The sequence below is a fragment of the Porites lutea genome, chromosome 7, assembly GCF_958299795.1.
Source record: "Porites lutea chromosome 7, jaPorLute2.1, whole genome shotgun sequence".
NCBI lineage: Eukaryota > Metazoa > Cnidaria > Anthozoa > Scleractinia > Poritidae > Porites > Porites lutea.
Window position 1 is genome coordinate 8975313 of NC_133207.1, and position 22987 is coordinate 8998299.

General features: G+C 37.0%; 1 protein-coding gene across 1 annotated transcript; it reads left to right on the forward strand.

The window, feature by feature from the left end:
• The first annotated feature begins 1433 nt into the window (after nucleotides 1-1433).
• Nucleotides 1434-19597, forward strand: LOC140944417 (uncharacterized). Its single transcript, XM_073393561.1, has 14 exons — nucleotides 1434-1487; nucleotides 2973-3092; nucleotides 3476-3595; nucleotides 6400-6504; nucleotides 9559-9678; nucleotides 10415-10609; nucleotides 11439-11558; nucleotides 11943-12062; nucleotides 12825-12929; nucleotides 14031-14150; nucleotides 15058-15162; nucleotides 15783-15869; nucleotides 17494-17778; nucleotides 19415-19597. Exons 1-14 carry the CDS (start codon nucleotides 1434-1436, stop codon nucleotides 19595-19597), a joined length of 1839 nt encoding a protein of 612 aa, XP_073249662.1.
• The last annotated feature ends 3390 nt before the right edge of the window (nucleotides 19598-22987 follow it).

Here is a 22987-nt window from a genome sequence, read left to right on the forward strand (position 1 = left end):
TTTATTTGCTCTTTTTTTAGCTCTTAAACCCTATTCAAAGCGGGCCTTTTTACGCTAATCCTGCAACCGGAGGGGGGGGAGGGGGTGGGGCGCTCCAGAGGTCCCCCTTCTAGTACTTTAAAGCCGCTAATGCTATGGTTGCCAAAATTACACAGAACAATATGCTCATCATTTCCATTTCTAGGGATAACTTGATTGGCGTCATATTGTTGAATTTATTGGCAGAATCCAAATTTCCCTAAAAGAACACATTAAGCAAAAAATACTTAATTGTTAAGATGTTAACTAAAATCAAGAAGTTGGCTAGGACATAGATAAACTTTAACAATAGAAGTGATGTCATGATGAAGTCATTTATGACTAAAAAGGGCCTCTATGACTAAAAAGGGAACTGGAAGTATCCGTTATCTCTGATCCGTCATATGGTTCCATTTTGCTTAAAACCCGTAAAAATCGAGGAAATTTTAATATAAATCTTGATCTGAGTATACAATATGCTTAGAAAGCCAATATGCAATTCAGAGAGAAATGAATACTGTTTAAAATTGAATTCAGCACCTGACATTTGGTCATATTAACTCAAGTCTTTCCTCAAACTATAGTCAACAAAAATCCTGGATTTCATCAAAGGTGACAAATTTGATAAAGTAACGCTAATTTAAGTGTAATATATTAATTAGAGGGGTAAAAATAGAAAAAAGCTCTTTTTCAAAAACTTGGATGCCATTATAACGTTAATGTTGACGTACACGTCACCACGACCATGATTTTAGAATAGAAACATGATCAAAATAAATTGCTGTTTACTAAAACCGTATTGTAATGAACTTTACGTTGCAGATAGTCGCAGAGATTGGCAATTTAAATGCGGATCTTAACTTTACTGCAAACGAGCTCACTGCTGCCGTCGCCGATGTCGCTGATATAAAGGACGATTTAGAGGCCGTTAACAAAAGTCTTAACTTCAGGGTATCAGTATACGTAGATTTTATTTAGATGTCTGCAGATCAGGCCCTAGTTGTTCAAAAGGTGGATAACGCTATCCAGATTAATCTTTATCTAGTGGATAGCGTAATTGGTTTCCCTATTTACTTATCCGCTGCATAAGGGATCGATCCGATGGATCGCCCTATCCAACGTTTGGACAACAGGGGCCAGATTTGAATTCACTTATGACGACTGCCACAAGCTTTTCTGTGTGTCAGTATTTTAGGTTATTCATCATTCCATGATTACGGCTTTAAGGTGTCAGCAAGTTTATAAAGAAAAAGTCTTATATTTTGGGGGAAAAAAACACTCACAGAGCATTCGCGAGGTAGTGAATTTGCCTTAAAATTACTTGATATGTTCGGGCCCTACCTAAAGGCATCAGCTTTACCTAAAGTATTTAATTTTTTGCTATCTCTTTTGCATAAGTTTTGTTTTGTTAGACAATGTACAGCCTTAAGATTAACTATTGGTTCATGGGCCAGTGTGCGCATGTCGAGGTATGAAACACAGGGACGCATGAACACAGCCAATTAAGTTTTACCATCCATGATATTAAGCTAAGACGGAAACAGCTAATTCAGCAAAAGGATTAGCTAGGATTATTTCAAAAGAAAGAATACTTTACCAAGAAAGATTTGCACACGCTACAGCGCGCGAAGATGACACGTTCGCCACATCCTAAAGTAATTAAAAAGTAAAAAAATTATTCACATTTGTTTCCTCCTCGGCAAGTTCTTTAAAAATTATCTATTGTTAACGTCACTAATTGAACTTTAAATTTTGCTGTCAATCATTTGACTTCATTTTCCCGTCAAAAAACCGTTACAATCGAATAACGAAAAACATACGATTGTTCGGAATACAAAGTTCCACCATCCTGTAAGGTTTGAACTTAAACGGATAAAAACTGTAAAAGTTATTCCTAGACTGCAGTTTCAAGCTGACCCGGCGTGTATTGATGATATTTCAGTCAATTTTAAGACTTTTAAGGCCCTGTTGGTAATCAAAATAAACAAGGTGGAGAGATAGAAGAACAACAAAACACAAAGAAAAGAAGCGAAACGAAACGAAAACAAACAAAACAAAGTGACAATTCTTTTCCAGTCTTTTTAAAATATGGAAAATAGCATAACACAATTGGAGACAAAAAAAAAACAAGCAAACAAATAAACAAAACGTTTTGTTACATTCTTTTTTCAATTTAACGTTTATCAAAATTATGGAACTTTGAGAAGCGAAATAAACAGCCCAAGCGAAGCATTGCAGAACAGAGATAACCAGCTGATAAGCAATCTCATTGAAGTCAATCATACACTGAATACAACAGCGTCTTCTGAAATGAAACAATAAAGAATTATGCAGTTACATGTTTTCTATGGTATCGCATTGCTTCTGTGAGCTGTTGTGTTAACCTATAAAACATCTCATTAACATGCAAGTGTTTCTGATCTCAGGTGAAAAACATGTTTCAACTCAGATGAAAACCTGGTGGTGGTTTGCCTGGTGTTTCATCATGTATTAAGATTCATGCACCTGACCCAAATGGTCGACATTCATCGTCTTTTCCCAGCATGAATAACTAATGAGTTTGAGAGGGTGTATTCGGGCCTCATATTTAACCCTATTTAGACCGGGAGCTTCTGGACACCCCTCCCTAAATGACGTCATTACAACATCATTGTCATTGTTAAGGAATGTTAATTTGTTAGCCAACGTCTTGATTTAATTTTGTCGGACACCTTACTATTTTTACATCTTACACAGGGCCGTTCTAGCGAATTTGTAATGAAGGGTGACTGGAGCGTTTTTGGTTCCGTCAAGGGATCGCGGGAAAGGAAAAGAGAACTCCTTTCCAGGTCTATTGCGCGATGCTGATGATGATGACGATGGCGGTGATGATGATGATGATGGCACTTATATTATCCCAAAGTTAATCTTTGTTCAATTAATTTTATTTTTAATTTATTTCTATTTTTTTACAGCTGGATCGCGATATAAAAGCATTAAAATTTGACTTGAATGTAACTGATGTCACATTGCAATCGTCGGTCTCCGCTTTACTGTTCGACGTTAATCACCTTAATCAGACATTAAAAGATCAGGTTTGTCGAGAAAATTCTGTGAACGCTCCCCTAGACGTGGAACTTGGGGCGCTTAATTACCATTTACGTAAACCATCCGGGTGGAAATCTTGTGCATAAACTTGATAAAAGTGCAAAATTTGACTCGGTTGAAGAACAACCCGCTACAAGGTATATCCAAATCAGCTGATCAGACTAAAAAGAGAAGAAAAATTAAATCGCCTCAAATCACGGCCGAAATTTCCTTAAGCTTACCCCCCAAAATGGCGCAAACCATTTGTTTTTCCAATCGCAATTTCCGGTTTTCCAATGTAAATGGTAAGTGACGCTAATTACCACCCCTAGCAGTTATTTCATAACATCTCAAAGAATGAAGCCTTAATAATGACATTTTTTCTTTACAGATATCCTTAAAAGTGGGACTGTTGACCGCTGATCTTAACAAAACAAAAATCGAGCTACTAGCAGCAGATTCAGATATACAGGCTACTTTGGAGGAAGTTAACTCCACTCTCAAAAACAGGGTATGCATAAGCATCAGTTATTGTTATATACATAGAGAATACTTCATGGTAAGTGCTGGCGTACGGTATTTACGCACGAGTTGTTGACGTATCAGAAATCAACGAGTGAGCGCAGCGAACGAGTTAGATTTCTGATACAAAAACAACGAGTGCGTAAATACCGTACAAAGCACTTTCCATGTGGTATTGTGTTTATTATATACATACTGAGACATTCATCATTTTGGCGGCCTTTTTATTTTAAATCTTTCAAAAATGCTAAAACTTGCCGCTACACACTTACCGTAAAATGACAACGAAAACGAAGTATCAGCTTTTTAGTAAAAACGTTTGTTAAAAACATAAATGATGGTGAGGATATGAGGTAATCCAAGAACTATAAGTAATCTTAACTGTTTGTTGTCAATGCACAATTAAAAATGAGTGAATTTAAGTAAAATGGCCGGTTTCGATATAAGCTTAAAGCTTAAATGAAAGGCAAAGTAGCTCCGACAAAAAGCACAACAAAAGCTTACGTCTCGTTCTGTTTTCCCTTTCCGCTGTTGTTTCGCCGGCTCTCTACCGTTTTCTTTATCGACAGTGAATTAAACGAAACTATTCCACTCCATTTCCGAAATGTTTTTCACTTTTTTAGCGAGAAAAACTCTTTGAGTAAAACTTTTCTCGTTGAATGTGTGCGAAGCGGCGCTGCAAGCTGCATTAATAAAAGGCGGGAATTTTGGCGCGAAACTCACACACCTCTGTGGCTTCTGATTGGACGTATCATTTTTCTCACACGTGAAAAAACATCGTTCTCGATTCTGATTGGACGTATCATTTTTTTCACGTGTGAAAACCATCGTTCGCTCCTCTGATTGGCTAGAACTAATTTGCGTACGAAAATTTACGACATAGCTTTTTGGTGAGTATTTCTCAGTACGTATATAATAAAGTAGCTTATAGTATGTTAACAGTAAGCGTATCTATAGACAGTACTAAGGAGGCAGCGTGGCCAACGACGCGTTGGAATCCTAATCCCGTGGTTCCGTGTTCGAGTCTAGCTCTGGACACTTAATCGGCTGGATTTGTTCTCGGCCTTCCTGATTTCAAATCCACGGCCACGCTTGTAAATATAGCCAATAGATTTGTCTACTGCCTTTTGCATGGGGTCTTCAATCCTGTTATGTTCTGTTTAGATCATTTCAGTGTTTCTAATTATTTGAGCGGAGAGTCTGTAAACTAGCTCGATATAATTATATAAGCTAAGTGCTCTTTCCTCTATAAACAAACCTTTAACCTTTTTCCTTAAACACGCAGAGATGTGGAGCCTAATAGTTTCTATAATGAGATAAAACGTACTAAAATGTCATAGGCAAACGATATCAAAGATAATTAACTTATCGATCCTTTTTTTGAAATGTATTGTATCTCTTTTGAGAAAGAACAATAATGCTTCGGATCATTGTACGTTTCTGGGAAACTGCCCACCTACCCTTCCCCTAAGTTGCCCTAAGTGAAAACATAGTGTTAAAGGGACTGGTTCACGATAATGCGCATGCGCGCCGTTTGTCTCTTCAGAATAAATTTGTCGGGTCAACACTAAAAACGAAATCACCATTACCGGTACAATCATTGAAAATCCTTCGTTTTATTCGGACATCCGTCGCTTTGGCTGGTCTAGTTATACTTCGGTAGTGGTGATTAACGTGTGGTTGTGTCGTTTGACTGGTTACATTTTAAGAAGACGCAAAAAATAATGTTTTGATCATGGAGGTTCAGAAGAGCATCGTGGCCTTCCGGCAACAGGACGTTCTCAAGAGTCACTGGAGATAGAGAAGCTTAGGCTATCGATCTGGTATAGTTCTAGGAGCTAGTGTGTGGCATACGAAAAGAATACACGACACTTAGAAAGTGGTTAAAGGCATGAGTTCGTTCAACTTTGATTTGATTTTTGACTCCGACCTGTAGTTATACCGCAACAGGCCGCGCGATCTTCACCGATCTGGTACACTTGAAATGTTCCTTGTATCTTTGCTGTACGATCATATATGTTTAAGAATTGATGTTTTTAAAATAAATTATTGCCTGAATATTCTGTTTATAATCTAGTTTCTTTATGTATGCTACTCGATAACATTTGTTTTGCGGAACACTGACCGGCCCGATGCAACGCGAATGAATTTGTTCATTTGCTGATAAGCAATTGAAATTTATGCTCAGTTAAGGATAATCTTTATACTCATACGTTGTGTGTTTTTGTCACTGGTCAGGCGCTATTTGTAGGTATTTCTGGGTTTATATAAGGCGAACTGACAGAACAGTAATAAGATGTTTGTTTACAAATTTTGTTTGCCGATCGGTGACTGTTTTGTTAGCGTGGGTACGACCTCGTAAAAATACACGTTGGTAAATGTTTGTTTCAAAGCAGGACAGGGCTGTAAATCTTATTCTTATCGGCTGCAACATATATCTGAGGAGTAGCAAAGAATAAACTTGAATTATGGGGATAAATAAAATCAAACCAAATGCCCGGAAATACTCTCGCGTCGCGAACAATTAATTTGAATTTTGTAAATTTACTTGCGTGCATCTAACTCGCTTCCGATTGGTTGAAAAACAATCAGCCACTGTCAGAAGTCACACATGCGCATTATCGTGAACCAGTCCCTTTAATGTTGGCTTAGGGGAGGGATAGGTGGCAGTTTTTCAGAAAACTTATAATGATCTGATATTTCTTGGGCTTTAGAAAAGGAAAGGAAAGAATGCAAATAATAAACTATCAAAATTGTGTTTAGTTAAATTGCCTGTCTCAAATTTTGAATTAGATTGATATACTCGACTCTGTCACAAATCTGTTGTCGACATCTCTGACGACTTCTCAAGTTAACATTGGCAGACTCAATGAAACAGTGACTAACATAACTATAGAGGTAAGTTTAATTGTTTCAGAAATAACAACGGGAAAAACGTGGTGTAGGAGTTAAGGAAACAGCTCGAGATTAATGGCAGATATGGAAGCTGATTAGCATGGTTACACGCGATACTCGATTCATAACCGCATCGCATAAAAAGAGTGGTGTTTCACTTCACGGTACCTCAAGCTAAAAAGCAAGGATCTTAAACGTTATCTCACAAGAGAAACAGCAGCTAGTGGAGGAAAAAGATACAGATAACATACGGAAAGTGCTTTGTAAATCATTCATTTAGTGGTTTTGCGCAAAATTGAATTTGTGTTTTTTTAAGTACTGAGTCGACTGTTTTGATTCGCTCCGGTTATTCTTTTGTTGTCTTTGAAGTGAAAGTCTAAAAATATAACATGCTGAAAATCGGTTGTTTTTACAAATAAAGTCGGGAAGAATTCTCGAGGTTTTGTAGGCGTTTTTAATAAAACAATTATTCCACTCGCGTTTGTTGGATATGAGATGGTTATAGCCAACTCTGCACTACGCGCCTCCTTGGCTATCTACCATCTCATGTCCAACGCGTACTCGTGAAATAAATGTTAATTATGAAGGTCGAGGTAAGTGTTATCAGCCCCCGCCTTCGGCTCCTATAATAACTGGCTGATTACACTTACCTCGACCTTGATTATTTCGGATATAACAAAAACCGAATATAGCAATTGTTGTATTACTCATTGTTTTGAAGAAAATACATGGAAGGGCAACATAGCATCGCACGGAACACAGTTTGACATTGCTCTTGAAAATTATGCATTGCGTGCGCAACATACAGATAAGTACCTTATAGATACCCACTTTACGGTGACTGCTTACTATTGTCAAGGACAAAGACAAACCGGAGGACAGGCAGGGAGCAGTATACAAGATCAAATGCTGCGACTGCCAGGCTTCTTACATTGGTGAAACGGGCAGAAACCTAAGCACGCGACTGACCGAACACAAACGAGCTACGAAGAATGGTGACGTCAACAATCACATTGCTGAGCACCATTTAAAGACGAAACATCAAACTGACTGGGACTCTGCGACATGTATAACGTATTCTACAGACTACTATCAACGTCTTACTAACTTAGAACAAACGCCACTGAATCGTAGCTAACAGTTACCAGCGCCGTACAAACGACTTATTGACGAGATCAAGCAAAACTAACTACGAGAGAATGACAATTTGACTAACAATAGACGACTGTTTAACTGTGACAATAGACGGATCGAAACGCACCAATTACTAATTACGAGTCTTCGTATGTGTAATCAAATGGTGACGAGTGAAATTATTCCCTAATTTCACGAGTATACCATTTCATTACATATTAATATCATGGGTGACGAATTACGTTGGATGTTACGTTTGACATGTTTATCCTGGATCGTATCGATCGAGAACTCCACTCTCTCATATGTTTAGACCTTAAATTTGGCTTATAAAGTTCAGAATTTTTCAGACTTTTTCGGCAAAATACCTGTTAGGATCCTTCTTGATGTTCTCTTGTGTGTTCAGGTTTTCTAAAGCGTCTTTCTGCTGCTTTCTGTGCCCTGACATCTTCATTCACGGCATTTTAAAACTTCGTCGCCATCTTGACACTGAGACGTACGGAAGGGTTGCCATGGCAATTTTGTAATTTCACATGTGAAATTACAAATTACGCTGAAATTTCGCGCCAAAATTAAGGAGTAATTCGTCACCTATGATATTAGTATGTGTAATCAAATGGTGACGAGTGAATTTAGGGAATAATTTCACTTGCGTTTTGTTCAAATCCAAATAATTTCCTTAGCCTTTAGGCGAGGGAAATTATTTGGATTTGAACAAAACGCAAGTGAAATTATTCCCTATTTTCACTCGTCACCATTTGATTACACATACTAATATCATAGGTGACGAATTACTCTAGCAATCGAGGATGTTCGACTTGTTTATCCTGGATCGATCGATCGTGAACTCCACTCTCTCAAACGTTTAGAGCTGAAATTTGGCTTAAGTTTTTCAGAATTTTTCGACAACATACCTCTAAGAATCCTGATGATGATGATATTAGTATGTGTAATCAAATGGTGACGAGTGAATTTAGGGAATAATTTCACTTGCGTTTTGTTCAAATCCAAATAATTTCCTTAGCCTTTAGGCGAGGGAAATTATTTGGATTTGAACAAAACGCAAGTGAAATTATTCCCTATTTTCACTCGTCACCATTTGATTACACATACTAATATCATAGGTGACGAATTACTCTAGCAATCGAGGATGTTCGACTTGTTTATCCTGGATCGATCGATCGTGAACTCCACTTTCTCAAACGTTTAGAGCTGAAATTTGGCTTAAGTTTTTCAGAATTTTTCGACAACGTACCTCTAGGAATCCTTCTTGATGTGCTCTTTCGTGTGTTCAGGTTTTCTAAAGCATCTTTTTATGCCCTGACATCTTCATTCACGGCATTTTAAAACTTCGTCGCCATCTTGACACGGAGACGTACGGGAAGGGTTGCCATGGCAATTTTGTAATTTCACATGTGAAATTACAAATTAATGCTGAAATTTCGCGCCAAAATTAAGGAGTAATTCTTCACCTATGATATCAATAGCCAATAACATCACGGCTTACCTGACAGACGACCAATAACATCACGACGTAATTGACCAATCAAATAAATAACCAGAGTATAATACCATCAACTGACGTCATACAATTCAGTTTGACTCTGAAGATGACTACCGCACAGGTTGTCGAAACGTCAGTCACTGTCAACAACAACAGTCCTATTCAGGACTACGTTCACCCGGACGATCAAACTCAACCTACTCTTGAAATGACTCCTGGGTTCAAACCTTTCACAGATAACTAAGTATTAGAATCTGCAGGTGGCGTTGATTTCCAAAAATAACTGTAGGCTCTTAGCCAACGATTAGACAGATAGTGGAACAAAGTATAATAATAATAATAATAATAATAATAATAATAATAATAATAATGATAAAGCCAAACTAAAAAGTGACTTTTTGCTTTTCTTATAATTACAGATATCGGCTAATAAAAACGAACTGTTGACAGCCCTCAATTCTACAAAAACCGAGCTTATAGGAGTAGACGCGGAGATAAGACACACTTTATTGTCTATAAACGTGACTCTCGCAGCAAAGGTACCATTCAATTAATTCCTTATAGCATTTCATTATAGACTGTCAAGAAGTCCCTTTTTTAACGCAACAAGCAACTGCGTCTCTATCATTGGCCGCTATTCAGAGAATTAAGTAAAAAGAAGATAAGTATGCAAATATTCTTGCCAGGATTGGAGGAAATTGAAATACAGCTTTCTAAATTTGCGTATTCTGCTTATGACAGAACGAAATAGAGCATCTGGTCTTGAGCAATCACTTGGACATAGCACAGCATTTTTTGTTCTTTATATATATATATATATATATATATATATTTCTGTACAAAGAAAAATGGTTTTCGTAAAGTGCCGCTTGTAAGCCCTGGGCTTATACATCTTCGTTAGGGATTTTAGTAAGGGAATATATACGGAGGGGCATATTTCCGATGGGGTTTATAACCGGAATATAGAAAGCCCTTTCAAAAAACTGGTACACTGTATCAGTAGCGGTGATACTATTTGCAATTACTAGTTTTAAATTAATTAAGCCTCGAAACGTTTTAATAGATAGAATTCATTATAGTTTCAAGCTGACCCGGCGTGTATTCATGGTATTTCAGTCAATTTTAAGATTTTTAAGGCCTGTTGGTAATCAAAATATACAAGGTGAAGAGGCAGAAGAACAACAAAACACAAAGAAAAGAAGCGAAAAGAAAACAAAAGCAAACAAAACAAAGTGGCAATTCTTTTTCAGTCTTTTTTTAAAATATGGAAAATAGCATAACACAATTTGGAACAAAAAACAAGCAAGCAAGCAAACAAAACGTTTTGTTACATTCTTCTTTCAATTTAAGGTTTATGAAAATTATGTAACTTTGAGAAGCGAAATAAACAGCACAAGCGAAGCATTGCAAAAAAGAGATAACCAGCTGATAAGCAATCTCATAGAAGTCAATCATACACTGAATACAAAGGTAAGTTTGTCGTAATAACGTTTGACGTAATATCAGAAACGATGGGGAGTGCTTCATCACGGGTTACAAACACTGTAACAGATGAAAGCAGGAGGCCGCCGAGGTGTTCCAAACCTGTGATAAAGCACGAAGTCCGAGTTTTTGATACAGCGTCTTCTGAAATAAAACAATAAGGAATTATGCAGTTACATGTTTTCTATGGTATCGCATTGCTTCTGTGAGCTGTTGTGTTAACCTATAAAACATCTCATTAAAATGCAAGTGTTTCTGATCTCAGGTGAAAAACATGTTTCAACTCAGATGAAAACCTGGTGGTGGTTTGCCTGGTGTTTCATCATGTATTAAGATTCATGCACCTGACCCAAATGGTCGACATTCATCGTCTTTTCCCAGCATGAAAAACTAATAAGTTTGAGAGGGTGTATTCGGGCCTTATATTTAACCCTATTTAGACCGGGAGCTTTTGGAAACCCCTCCCCCCCGCCTTCTTTGATAATAAATGACGTCATTACAACATCATTGTCATTGTTAAGGAATTTTAATGTGTTAGCCAACGTCTTGATTTAATTTTGTCAGACACCTTACTATTTTTACATTTTACAGAGGGCCGTTCTAGGGAATTTGTAATGAAGGGCGACTGGAGCGTTTTTGGTTCCGTCAAGGGATCGCGGGAAAGGAAAAGAGAACTCCTTTCCAGGTCTATTGCGCGATACTGATGATGATGACGATGGCGGTAATGATGATGATGGCGCTTATATTATCCCAAAGTTTTTTTTTTTTTTTTTCAATTAACTTTATTTTTCATTTTATTTTTTATTTTTTTTTACAGCTGGATCGCGATATAAAAGCATTGAAATTTGACTTGAATGTTACTGATGTCACATTGCAATCGTCGGTCTCCGCTTTACTGTTCGACGTTAATCACCTTAATCAGACATTAAAAGATCAGGTTTGTCGAGAAAATACTTTGAACGCTCCCCAAGACTTGAAACTTGGGGCGCGTAATTACCAGTTACGTAAACCATCCGGGTGGAAATCTTGTGCATAAACTTGATTAAAAATATAAAATTTGACTCGGTTGAAGAACAACCCGCTACAAGGTATATCCAAATCAGCTGAACAGACTAAAAAGAGTAGAAAAATTAAATCGCCTCATATCACAGCCGAAATTTCCTTAAGCTTACCCCCCAAAATGGCGCAAACCATTTGTTTTTCCAATCGCAATTTCCGGTTTTCCAATGTAAATGGTAAGTGACGCTAATTACCACCCCTAGCAGTTATTTCATAACATCTCAAAGAATGAAGCCTTAATAATGACATTTTTTCTTTACAGATATCCTTAAAAGTGGGACTGTTGACCGCTGATCTTAACAAAACAAAAATCGAGCTACTAGCAGCAGATTCAGATATACAGGCTACTTTGGAGGAAGTTAACTCCACTCTCAAAAACAGGGTATGCATAAGCATCAGTTATTGTTGTATACAGTAGCTTATACTATGTTAATGGTAAGCGTATCTATAGACAGTACTAAGAAGGCAGCGTGGCCAACGACGGTTGGAATACTAATCCCGTGGTTCCGTGTTCGAGTCTGGCTCTGGACACTTAAATTAATCGGCTGGATTTGCTCTCGGCCTTCCTGATTTCAAATCCACGGCCACGCTTGTAAATATAGCCAATAGATCTGTCTACTGCCTTTTGCATGGGGTCTTTAATCCTGTTATGTTCTGTTTAGATCATTTCAGTGTTTCTGATTATTTGAGCGGAGAGTCTGCAAACTAGCTCGATATATATAAGCTAAGTGCTCTTTCCACTATACACAAACCTCTAACCTTTCACCTTAAACACCAGAATTGTTGAGCCTAATAGTTTCTATAATAAGATAAAATTTATTGAAATGTCATAGGCAAACGATATCAAACATAATTAACTTATCGATCCTTTTTTTGAAATGTACTGTATCTCTTTTGAGAAAGAACAATAATACTTCGGATCATTGTACGTTTCTGGGAAACTGCCTACCTACCCTTCCTTTAAGTTGCCCTCAGTGAAAAAAGATTGTTAATGTTGGCTTAGGGGAGGGGTAGATGGCAGTTTTTCAGAAAACTTATAATGATCTGATATTTCTTGGGCTTTAGAAAAGGAAAGGAAAGAATGCAAATAATGAACTGTCAAAATTATGTTTAGTTAAACTGCCTGTCTCAAATTTTGAATTAGATCGATATACTCGACTCTGTCACAAATCTGTTGTCGACATCTCTGACGACTTCTCAAGTTAACATTGGCAGACTCAATGAAACAGTGACTGACATAACTATAGAGGTAAGTGTAATTGTTTCGGAAATAACAACAGGAAAAACGTGGTGTAGGAGTTATGGGAACAGCTCGAGATTAATAGCAGATATGGAAGCTGATTAGCATGGTTATACGTGATACTCGATTCATAACCGCATCGCATAAAAAGAGTGGTGTTTCACTTCAAGATGCCTTAAGCTAAAAAGCAAGGATCTTTAACGTTATCCCAGAAGAGAAACAGCAGCTAGTGGGGAAAAAGATGCAGATAATACACGGAAAGTGCTTTGTAAATCATTCATTTAGTGGTTTTGCGCAAAATTGAATTTGTGTTTTTTAAAGTGCTGAGTCGACTGTTTTGATTCGCTCCGGTTATTCTTCTGTTGCTGTTGAAGTGAAAGTCTGGAAATATAACAAAACACTTAATGTCAGGTCCCTCGGGAAACCAGTTAGTTTTGTTTTCCCTCGATTCGTGCTATTTCCTTCGACTTCGTGTCGGGATACATCAAATATATTAACTGAACGCGTCTGCTCAAAATTAAAAACATGCTGAAAATCGTTTGTTTTTACAAATAAAGTCGGGGAGAATTCTCGAGGTTTTGTAGGCGTTTTTAATAAAACAATTATTCCACTCGCGTTTGTTGGATATGAGATGGTTCTAGCCAACTCGGCAGTACGCGCCTCGTTGGCAATCTACCATCTCATGTCCAACACGTACCCGTGAAATAAATGTTAATTATGAAGGTCGAGGTAAGTGTTATCAGCCCCGCCTTCGGCTCCTATAATAACTGGCTGATTACACTTACCTCGACCTTGATTATTTCGGATATAACAAAAACCGAATATAGCAATTGTTGTATTACTCATTGTTTTGAAGAAAATACATGGAAGGGGAACATAGCATCGCATGGAACACAGTTTGACATTGCTCTTGAAAATCATGCATTGCGTGCGCAACATACAGATAAGTAACTTATAGATAACTAAGTATTAGAATCTGTAGGTTGCGCTGATTTCCAAAAATAACTGTAGGCTCTTAGCCAACGAGAAGACAGATAGTGGAACAAGTATAATAATAATAATAATACTAAAAAATTCAAACTGAAAAGTGACGGTTTGCTTTTCTTACAGATATCGGCTAATAAAAACGAACTGTTGACAGCCCTCAATTCTACAAAAACCGAGCTTATAGGAGTAGACACGAAGATAAGACGCACTTTATTGTCTATAAACGTGACTCTCGCAGCAAAGGTACCATTCAATTAATTCCTTTTAGCATTTCATTATAGACTGTCAAAAAAGTCCCTTCAATTTTGTGAATGCAAAAAGCAAATGCGCCGCTATCATTGGAGGAAATTTAAATACAGCTTTCTAAATTTGCGTATGCTGCCTATCACTGGCAGAGCGAAATAGAACATCTGGTCTTAAGCAATCACTTGGACAAAGCACAGATTTTTTTTTTTTTTTTTTTTTTTTAAATCTGTTACAAAGAAAAATGGTTTAAGAATAAAAATCAACGATAAAAATTTTGAATGACGTTTCGATGGCTCGCTCATCATTTTCAAATTCTAAAAAGATAGATTGTTAAAAGTTCTTTATATATTAAGAATGCGTGTGAAGTCTCGTTGCATGTGATTAAAAACTACAATGTGGAATGTAGTGAGTGTTAATTAGGTACTAAATAGTTTCGCTTTTATTGAGTCTGATTGAAAGAAAAATGGCTTTCGTAAAGTGCCGCTTGTAAGCCCTGGGCTTTTTCATCTCAGTAAGGGATTTTAAGAAGGCAATATAAAAGGAAGGACATATTTCCGATGGGCCGGGTTATAACCGGAATAGCCCTTTCAAAAAACTAGTACACTGTATCAGTAGCAGTGATTCGATATGCATTTACTAGTTTTAAATTAATTAAGCCTAGAAACGTTTTAATAGATAGAATTCATTCTAATACATTTGAAGTGGGGAGGGGGGGGGGGGGGGTTATATCTTGGGGGTATAACTGGATGTATTTTATGCTTACAGGTAGATGGGCCTGTAAATATCTGGGGGAGGGGGGGCTTATATATAAGCGACAGTATACGGTATTTTGGTAGAGGAGATTATGTCGGCAACTTGGGGGAATACCTGTCAAACGTCACAAAACTGTGTCATTATATTCCAGATTTTAAGTCTTGAGATTTCCACGAGCCAGATATCAACAGCACTTGGAGAAACTCAGAAAAACAGCGAGCAAATAAACCGAACCTTGACAAGAACGACAACACAGGTAATTTATTGGTTTATCATTTATTCTTTTCTTTATAGTGAGATTATCCTGCGTATCCTTTTTTAGCCTGGGAAAACAGTCGACGTTTCGCGATGCCACCATTGGTTTCACCGCGAAATGATTCGTCGTCTGGGAAACGAGTGCAAAAATTCCATACTGATGACGAAAAAACTAACCACATCTGGTTAGCGCTTCTAATTGGTCAAGCCATGCAAGAGGGAAATTTGCTTCAATGAATGACAGGACATTTCCCTTTTTTTAGGTTAACAAAAACCCAAATAACGGATTAACACGAAGTCAGTTTGAGTTAAAAGGCAACCTTTTATTTCTCAGCTAGCAGTTACCCGGTTGAATTGCTGAAAAGACAAGGGCATGAAATTTTCGGACTTTTGGGGTTTGTTTGCATGCAGTTTGACTCAGATAAACGGAAGATACTTGAACGCAATTTCTAACAAATTAATTCCCAGTGCATGAGGACTCCGTCATAACCGGAAGAAATTATAGTTTGTTTGTTTGCTTTTGCTCTCAAAACAGGACTAAAATCGAATTTGAAATTTCATTTAGTCCATAGATATTACTTTGTCTATTGATAAAAATTAATAGAGTGAGTTTTCAATCAGCTACAAAAAGCAACAGATAGACTTGACCAAGAAGATGTCAACTTGAAGTTACTCTTGTTGGAAATTAACAGCACCCTCCTCCTAAAGGTAACGTTCTCTTCGCCTTACGAAAATGAGGTGTCCCCTGTAGGTTTCCTATCTTTTAGACCAATTTGTAGAGCTATATGTATTTCCCATGGGAAGGACGGGAAATTACGAGGAAACACTTTTGTTTTTTCCTTAATATCATGGACCGAAAAAGAAAACGAGTACTGATAGAATGAATTCGCCACCTTAGAAATAAGGACGAAACTGGGACGAAAAAGATTTGTAAATACTTTCTAGGATTGCTACTAGCAGAAAAAAAAATAATGTTCCCATAGCTGATTGGTACGTCCGCAGTAACGATCCCATAAACAAAACTCTCTTGCATAAACAATTGTGTGACTCATTTCGGCTTCAGTCGATCCTTATTTCTCATTTTTTTTTCTTTTTAAATAATAATCACCGTGTCCTTTGGTTTTAAATTGACGACCTAGTGCAAGTTGACTAGAGAAGAATACGCAAAAATGAAGCTTTTTTTCTTTAATAGTTCTCGTCTCTAGAGCGACGTTTGTAGTGTACAATCCTGGACAAAAGTACTTGAGACAGACAGTAAAAGCATAACAGCAGTCAGTCTATGTGTGTCACAAGCAATATTATAAAAATAACGCTCTCATTTTCAAACTCCATATAACCCCTCCCTTTTCCCCTCCCAATACAATGTTGAAAAATCAAATAAATTGTGCCTTGATGGCTTCAAAACTGTCCGTGGGGTGGGGGGAGGGGGTGGGGACGTGCAGTGTTAGTAGCTCACGGATATGAATTTAGCGTGTGTTAAAAAGTGTTCGAACTGTACAACTTTCCCAAGACTTTTGTCCATGACTACGGAAATGATGACAAACATAAAGAACAGATAAAAACTTTTTTTTTTCACGGTTCCTCGAAGGATAGCTAAGTAACCCTGGGACGTACAAGCAAATTCATAACCCCGCCGTGGTACAAGAGGAAGGTGGGGGTGGATGGAACCCCTCCCCGGAGTTTTTGACATGTTGCAGTATTTTGAAATGATTTTACCTTTAGTGGTGGCGCTGCTGAAGGCATATGATGTCACCGACAATGGTCGCCATCTTGGCCGCAATCTTGGATTTTACCAAGAATTGGAAATCAGGTTAAAACCGCGAGAAATGGTATTTTTTGTGCTTAACATGAAAAAAAAAACATGAATAAACACTTTGCATGATTTTAGCCACAGGATTTACTTTTATTGTTGAAAGAAGTTGAAAAAACATGTATTTTCACCCAAAAATGGCTTGACCACCTGCTGCTTATGACGTCATATCTCGTAACCATAGCAACTAACCATCACTAAACTCGTCTCAAAATCTGCGTGAGGGATGAACGAACAGCTACTGAAAACGTCAAGTGCTGATGTTTTATCCCCCTCCCTGTACGTCCGAGGGTTAACCCGGGATTAAGCAAAATTTTAAGCAAGATTTTCTTTTCTACTTGTAACTCGAGCTTACAAAATACTGTTGTTCCTTTACTTCAAGAAAAAGAAATGATAACACAGAATGTTACTCTAGGCAATGTATAGAAAGGTAAATATAAAAAGTGCAACAAAATTTTCATCCTGGATTAGCGTTAATCAGCCTTTCAGGAACCAGGCCCTGAGCATTTATTTTCTTTCCAGGTAGAGAATGTCAGCAAACTTCCGGGCCCAGTCGGTCCTCCTGGCGTAAACGGCTCCCAAGGCCCCATAGGTCCAGCAGGACCCCAAGGATTTAACGGATCCCAGGGTGCAATAGGTCCCCAGGGATTCAATGGCTCCCAGGGACCTATCGGACCACAGGGTCCTCAGGGTGCTGGGGACTTCTCTTTGTGTGAATATATGAGCACCTCTTCAACGGGAAGTCAGGATCCAGTAACAAGCATTAACCCTGCTTCTAGTATTCAAGTATCTCTCGGGGAACCAAATGTAAGTGTATTATTTTTGCTGTTGTTATTAATTATTATCATTATCATTATCATCATTGTTATTTTTATGATATAATATTTATCACTTTTAGAATTAGTTTTTTTTCCTTCTTCTATGTTAATTAAGAATAAGTCCATGAAACATTCAGAGCTTTTCAAGAATACATTTGTATAAAAAAGCTCAGTAGTTTTTAAATGCAACTCCTTTTGTAGGTCATTTACTAGTGTTTTCTCCATTCTATATAGCTTCCTTCTATCGACTTTGTAACATTAGATATGTGTTTTTACCTAGTAATCAATCGAGAATTAACATTTTTAATGAAATGAACAAACACGTGCAAAGTTGTTGTTTTTCCAATTTAAGCTCTTGATTCTTTGTCGTTCTCGTTGCCGTCACCGTCGTCGTTGCTTAAGCTCCCTAATAAACTTCTTACACACATGTGCAGTGGCTCGGGAAGGATTTCCTCTAAACAACTGTTTCTTATTTACAGCTTATCGTTAACTCCTGTTATTATTCATTCAAAATATTTTCCCGATTCTGATTGGCTAAAAGCACTCGTTTAATTCACCATAAACAGTTTCTGATGACCAAATTTGGAAGAATTTTGTGTTTAACGAGGAAATAACGTCAAAAATGCAGCGTTTTCGCAGGTTAAGGCACCGTTAACCGAGAAGACCTGGGGACGAGGTTGAGTTGTTTTGATTGTGAACTTGAAAAATGGCGGACATTTCACTCGTTTCAAGACTAAGAACTAGGCGAAAAAATAGCTAAAAACACGGCAAGAACAGCAACAAGGCAACTCGAAGGGCATCTACTATTTGGAGAATATTTGCGGAGCTGGACAAACCTTACCGTGCACTATCGAAGATGAACTTATTATTATTATTATTATTATTATTATTATTATTATTATTATTATTATTATTACACTTTTGTGAGTTCTTTAGAGTGATTTTACTTAACCCGTGAAATAGGCAGTAGAATAGTACACACTATTATGCACTAATTCTACTGTCTTCTTTTGTTTATTTGCAGCTATTTTGCTCTAGTTGTTATTATCTCTTTCACGGTTCAAATAAAATCACTCTTAATGTTTGTGGTCATTCAGCGAGTGTCATTAGTTTGTTTATCAAGTTCAAATGAACTCGCGGATGAAAAACCACTTAAAAATTGTCTAATACTTGATTGATTGTAATGATATAGAATGCTCCTTGGTTAAAACTAAGCTAACGATATAACTACAAAATCATATAATTCCGTCTATATAAGTCCATTCGGCTCGCACGTTCAAAATAAGTTGCGATTATTATTATGTGTTTGTTTTCTTGTTTTGTTTTGTTTTGTTTTTAACCTGTTGCCAGGTTGTTGTTGTTGTTATTGTTGCTGCTGTTATTATTATTATGATGATGATTATTATTATTATAGTTTTTTTTACAACAATTACAGAAAAAAAAAAAGAAGAAAGAAAGAAAAAACATAAAATATAATAACGGAAAAGAAGCCAAGATTTAATGCCACGACTATCACTACGTACATCATTTCTATGTCAAACAAGACATAAGTTGCGACTATGTCCGTTAACAGGAACAATTCCTCCCTCCAGAGAAGAGCATATCTCTCATTTTTATTCTTTTAGGACAAAAGAATAGTTGCTGTGTCATGCTCCACGGACCGAGCCCAGATGTATCTTCTTTCAAGCCAAATCAACCCATCCGACGGTCAACGGTTTTATTTGTGCGACTGCTTTGGACATTTTGATACTGGATCGCAGCCTGTGACTTGTTTTATGAACTACTGGCTTTGCCCTCTTTCTACATAATATTCAAGGGCATAACATCTGGTATAAGTAATCACATGATAGCTGCGAAAGCAGTTGTTCCCTCTTTCTAAGCCGACCTCTGATGTCATGATTTGGTTTTATAAAGCAATAGACAGAAGTCGTTACCCCTTTTTGTCGCCGGTATACTATATACTTCAAGGGACAACACGCTTCTGTGGCTTGACTTGTCAACGTTTGCTTTCTACAGCTTGCTGATTGTTGTTGTTGTTGTTGTTGTTGTTGCTGTTTTCTCTTTTTTAAACTTCTGATTCTCATTCGTATTCGACAATTGTTTTCATTATATTGGTTAATGGAATTTTTGCGCAATGGCAAACTTTTGAACTACATGTTATCAGTCAGCTTTTCTTTTGTTTTCCTTTGAAATTGAGGTGGAAAAGAAGCAGACCATTATTGTACATGACTAAAGAATTGTATTATTTTTCATTCAAATACCTCTAGACTTTGATATTACGAGATTTCATGGTTCTTGTATCCATCAAGAGTTACTCGTCACTAACTGGGAGGCGTATAAGGCTCTTTATGACATTAAAACCAGAAGGCGGCTGCACCCGACGGGATTCATATTGTCGTCCTCAAGCTTTTCGCCTTTGAACTTGGGCCAGTTGTTGCCGATTTTACAACTCAATGCTTCGTGAGGGCTTCATTCCTTCGCTCCTCAAGAGCGCAATAGTCCACCCCCTCCCTAAGGTGACCCCTCCCAAGTGCATCGAGGACGATGTGAGGCCAATCTCTCTCACATGCCGGCTCGCTAAAGTGCTGGAGGGCTTCACATTAGCTAGAGCATTAGGGGGGTCTTTTTGTGTGCTACATATATATATATATATATATATATTTTTTTTTTTTTTTTTTTAATCAAGATATGATCGTAGGAGTTGATATAGCAATTTATGCCCCACGGTGATACAACAATTTAAGTAAATTCAAATTTCTTTTCTATGCTGATACCTGTGATTCTGTTTAAAGTCAAGATCTAATTTTCAAAAAAGGAAGAGGTGGGGGTGGGGGGGGGGGGGGCTTTAACAACAACAACAACAACAACAACAAATGCTTTATTTGCATGACCATAAAGGAATTACAGTATTGCAAAAGCTATTAGTCTAAATTTAAGAACTAATTCAACTAATTAGTATGTGCAAAACATTACAAAACGTTACAGTTTTCATTCATTCATTCATTGATATTAATTTGGTTCTTAATTCAAAGCATTGCGAGATAAATAAAACTAATTGACAGTTAATCAAATAATCAGAAGAATTCATAAGAAGAGATATTAAAGTATCGTGTGAAGAGTGGTTTGATATGAGGTATTTTAGTTTCTAGTTTGGAGAAAAATGTGTCTTTGATCTGAGAATAAGCCTTACAATCTAATAAGAAATGATTTTTATCTTCAATTTTGTTTCTTGTACAAAAGTAACATATCCTGTCATCGCGAGGGATTTTTTCGTATCTACCTGTTTCAATTCTAAGTTGGTGACTACTTATTCTAAAACTTACTAATGCTTTTCTCGAAGGGTTTTTTCTTGCTAAAACTAGGTATGGCGAGGGGCTACAGGCGTCTTTGATTGTACAATAAAAACTGAGTTTTTGTGATTGTTGAAGGGTCCGATTCCAGTAAGAGACGTATTTATTTTTCATTATGCCGATATCCCGATTAACTATTGAGTCACTCAATGAATTACGGGAAAAGTCATAGTTTAGATCATAGTACTCAACAATTTTCATGATATTAGAGTAAAAGCTAGTTTTTCCGTTATGATGAAGGTCAATTGAAATTTGTAAAGCCTGTTTAACTATAGAATATTCATCTTTACCTATTAGATAGTCTAAGTAATTTAGAATCTTTTTATTTATATCGATGATCATGGGGAATTTACCGAGCTCAACTCTACAAGCAATGTTGGATGCCTTGTTACAGTATCAATACCAAAAGTTCTTTAGGTAAATAGAAAATACAGAGTTTTAAGAAACTAGTGCAAGAAAGGGAAAAACATAGATCATAAGGCTACAACAAGTCCAATACTCTCGTTCCACAAAGTTTGGCGCTCTAGCAAAACACAAATCTTGTTTGTTTCTACTCAGATAAAAAAACTTTTTCTTCAATAGCAGCAACATTGAATTATGTATATATAGATGCATGAAGTAATATAAAGTTAATTTTCAATATTTGATGACAAAGCAATTATGCAAAACTTATATAAAAACTATACTGAAATATAATTATACAAGTACCTCCTATTCTGAATTTTCTGGATGGTTCTTTTTCAACCGCATGGTTAATTTATTTAACTGCGAGGATCATTTCTACTTTCATATCTATATCCACATTTCCAAAACAATTGTCATTTCATGTAAGCTCAATTATTTCCATTCATGTCATTTCCACCATTGGGTACGCCTGCTCTCCAGCTGGCTTGATAAGTTTAATGGTTAAATGATTGCATCCGATCAATCTCATAGGTCGGGAGTCGATTCCCGATCAAGCCTTAATTTTTTCAGGTACTTGTTCAACCACTTAGATAATGTCTATTTAACTGCAAGGATCATTTCCATTTTTAGAACTGTTTCTTCCTGTAATGTGTTCCTCGGATTTACCGTTCCTCGTAGGTCGAAAGTCCACTTGAACATGCGAACAGTTATGGTACAGTTCGTTCAACTAATGAATGATCCCTTGAGGCAATAAAATGGCGTGGTCTTGGTGTGATCAAGGTGTCTTTGGTTAGATAAGACAGGGGCACCCAACGAGAATATAGTTCAAAACCACTTGAACATAGCATTGTTAAACGTATTTTAGTATTTAAACGGTAGATATAGGCATATTTTTATCCCCTAAAAACTTTTCATCTGTTCGTATTTCCTAGCTGAAAGTCTAGTGATCCGAAAATTATAGGGATCAAAACTTACCTTTTTGAAAATTTCCAGCCAGAAAAGAGGCTCCCGAAAATTCTAGGTGACCTTTTTTAGGGTAAAAAGCCGTTAAAATGGGCAATTATACCATTTTTTAGATGTTCGAAAATCCTAGGAGAGGCAGGCAAGCAAGAAATTTTACAACAAATGTTTCGAAAATTCTAGATCTCAAATCGTCTTCCGAACAGATATTCTTCCGAAAATTGTCGTTGGGTGCCCCTGATAAGATTGCCAAACACTAACCTGTGAGCTTAGTCCAACATGAACAACGGCCACAACACTTTTTTCGTCGCAGTTCTTTCATTGATAATGTAGTCCAATATTTCTTTCCCAACTTAAAAGAACAACGTTAAGTTTACCTCTTGCTCTCCACTTCAAACGCGTTGGTTCATCTTAATTAACACTGAAAATAACTACTATTTCGACCCAAACGGGAGCACATATTAGCCGCCATGTTTTCTTGTT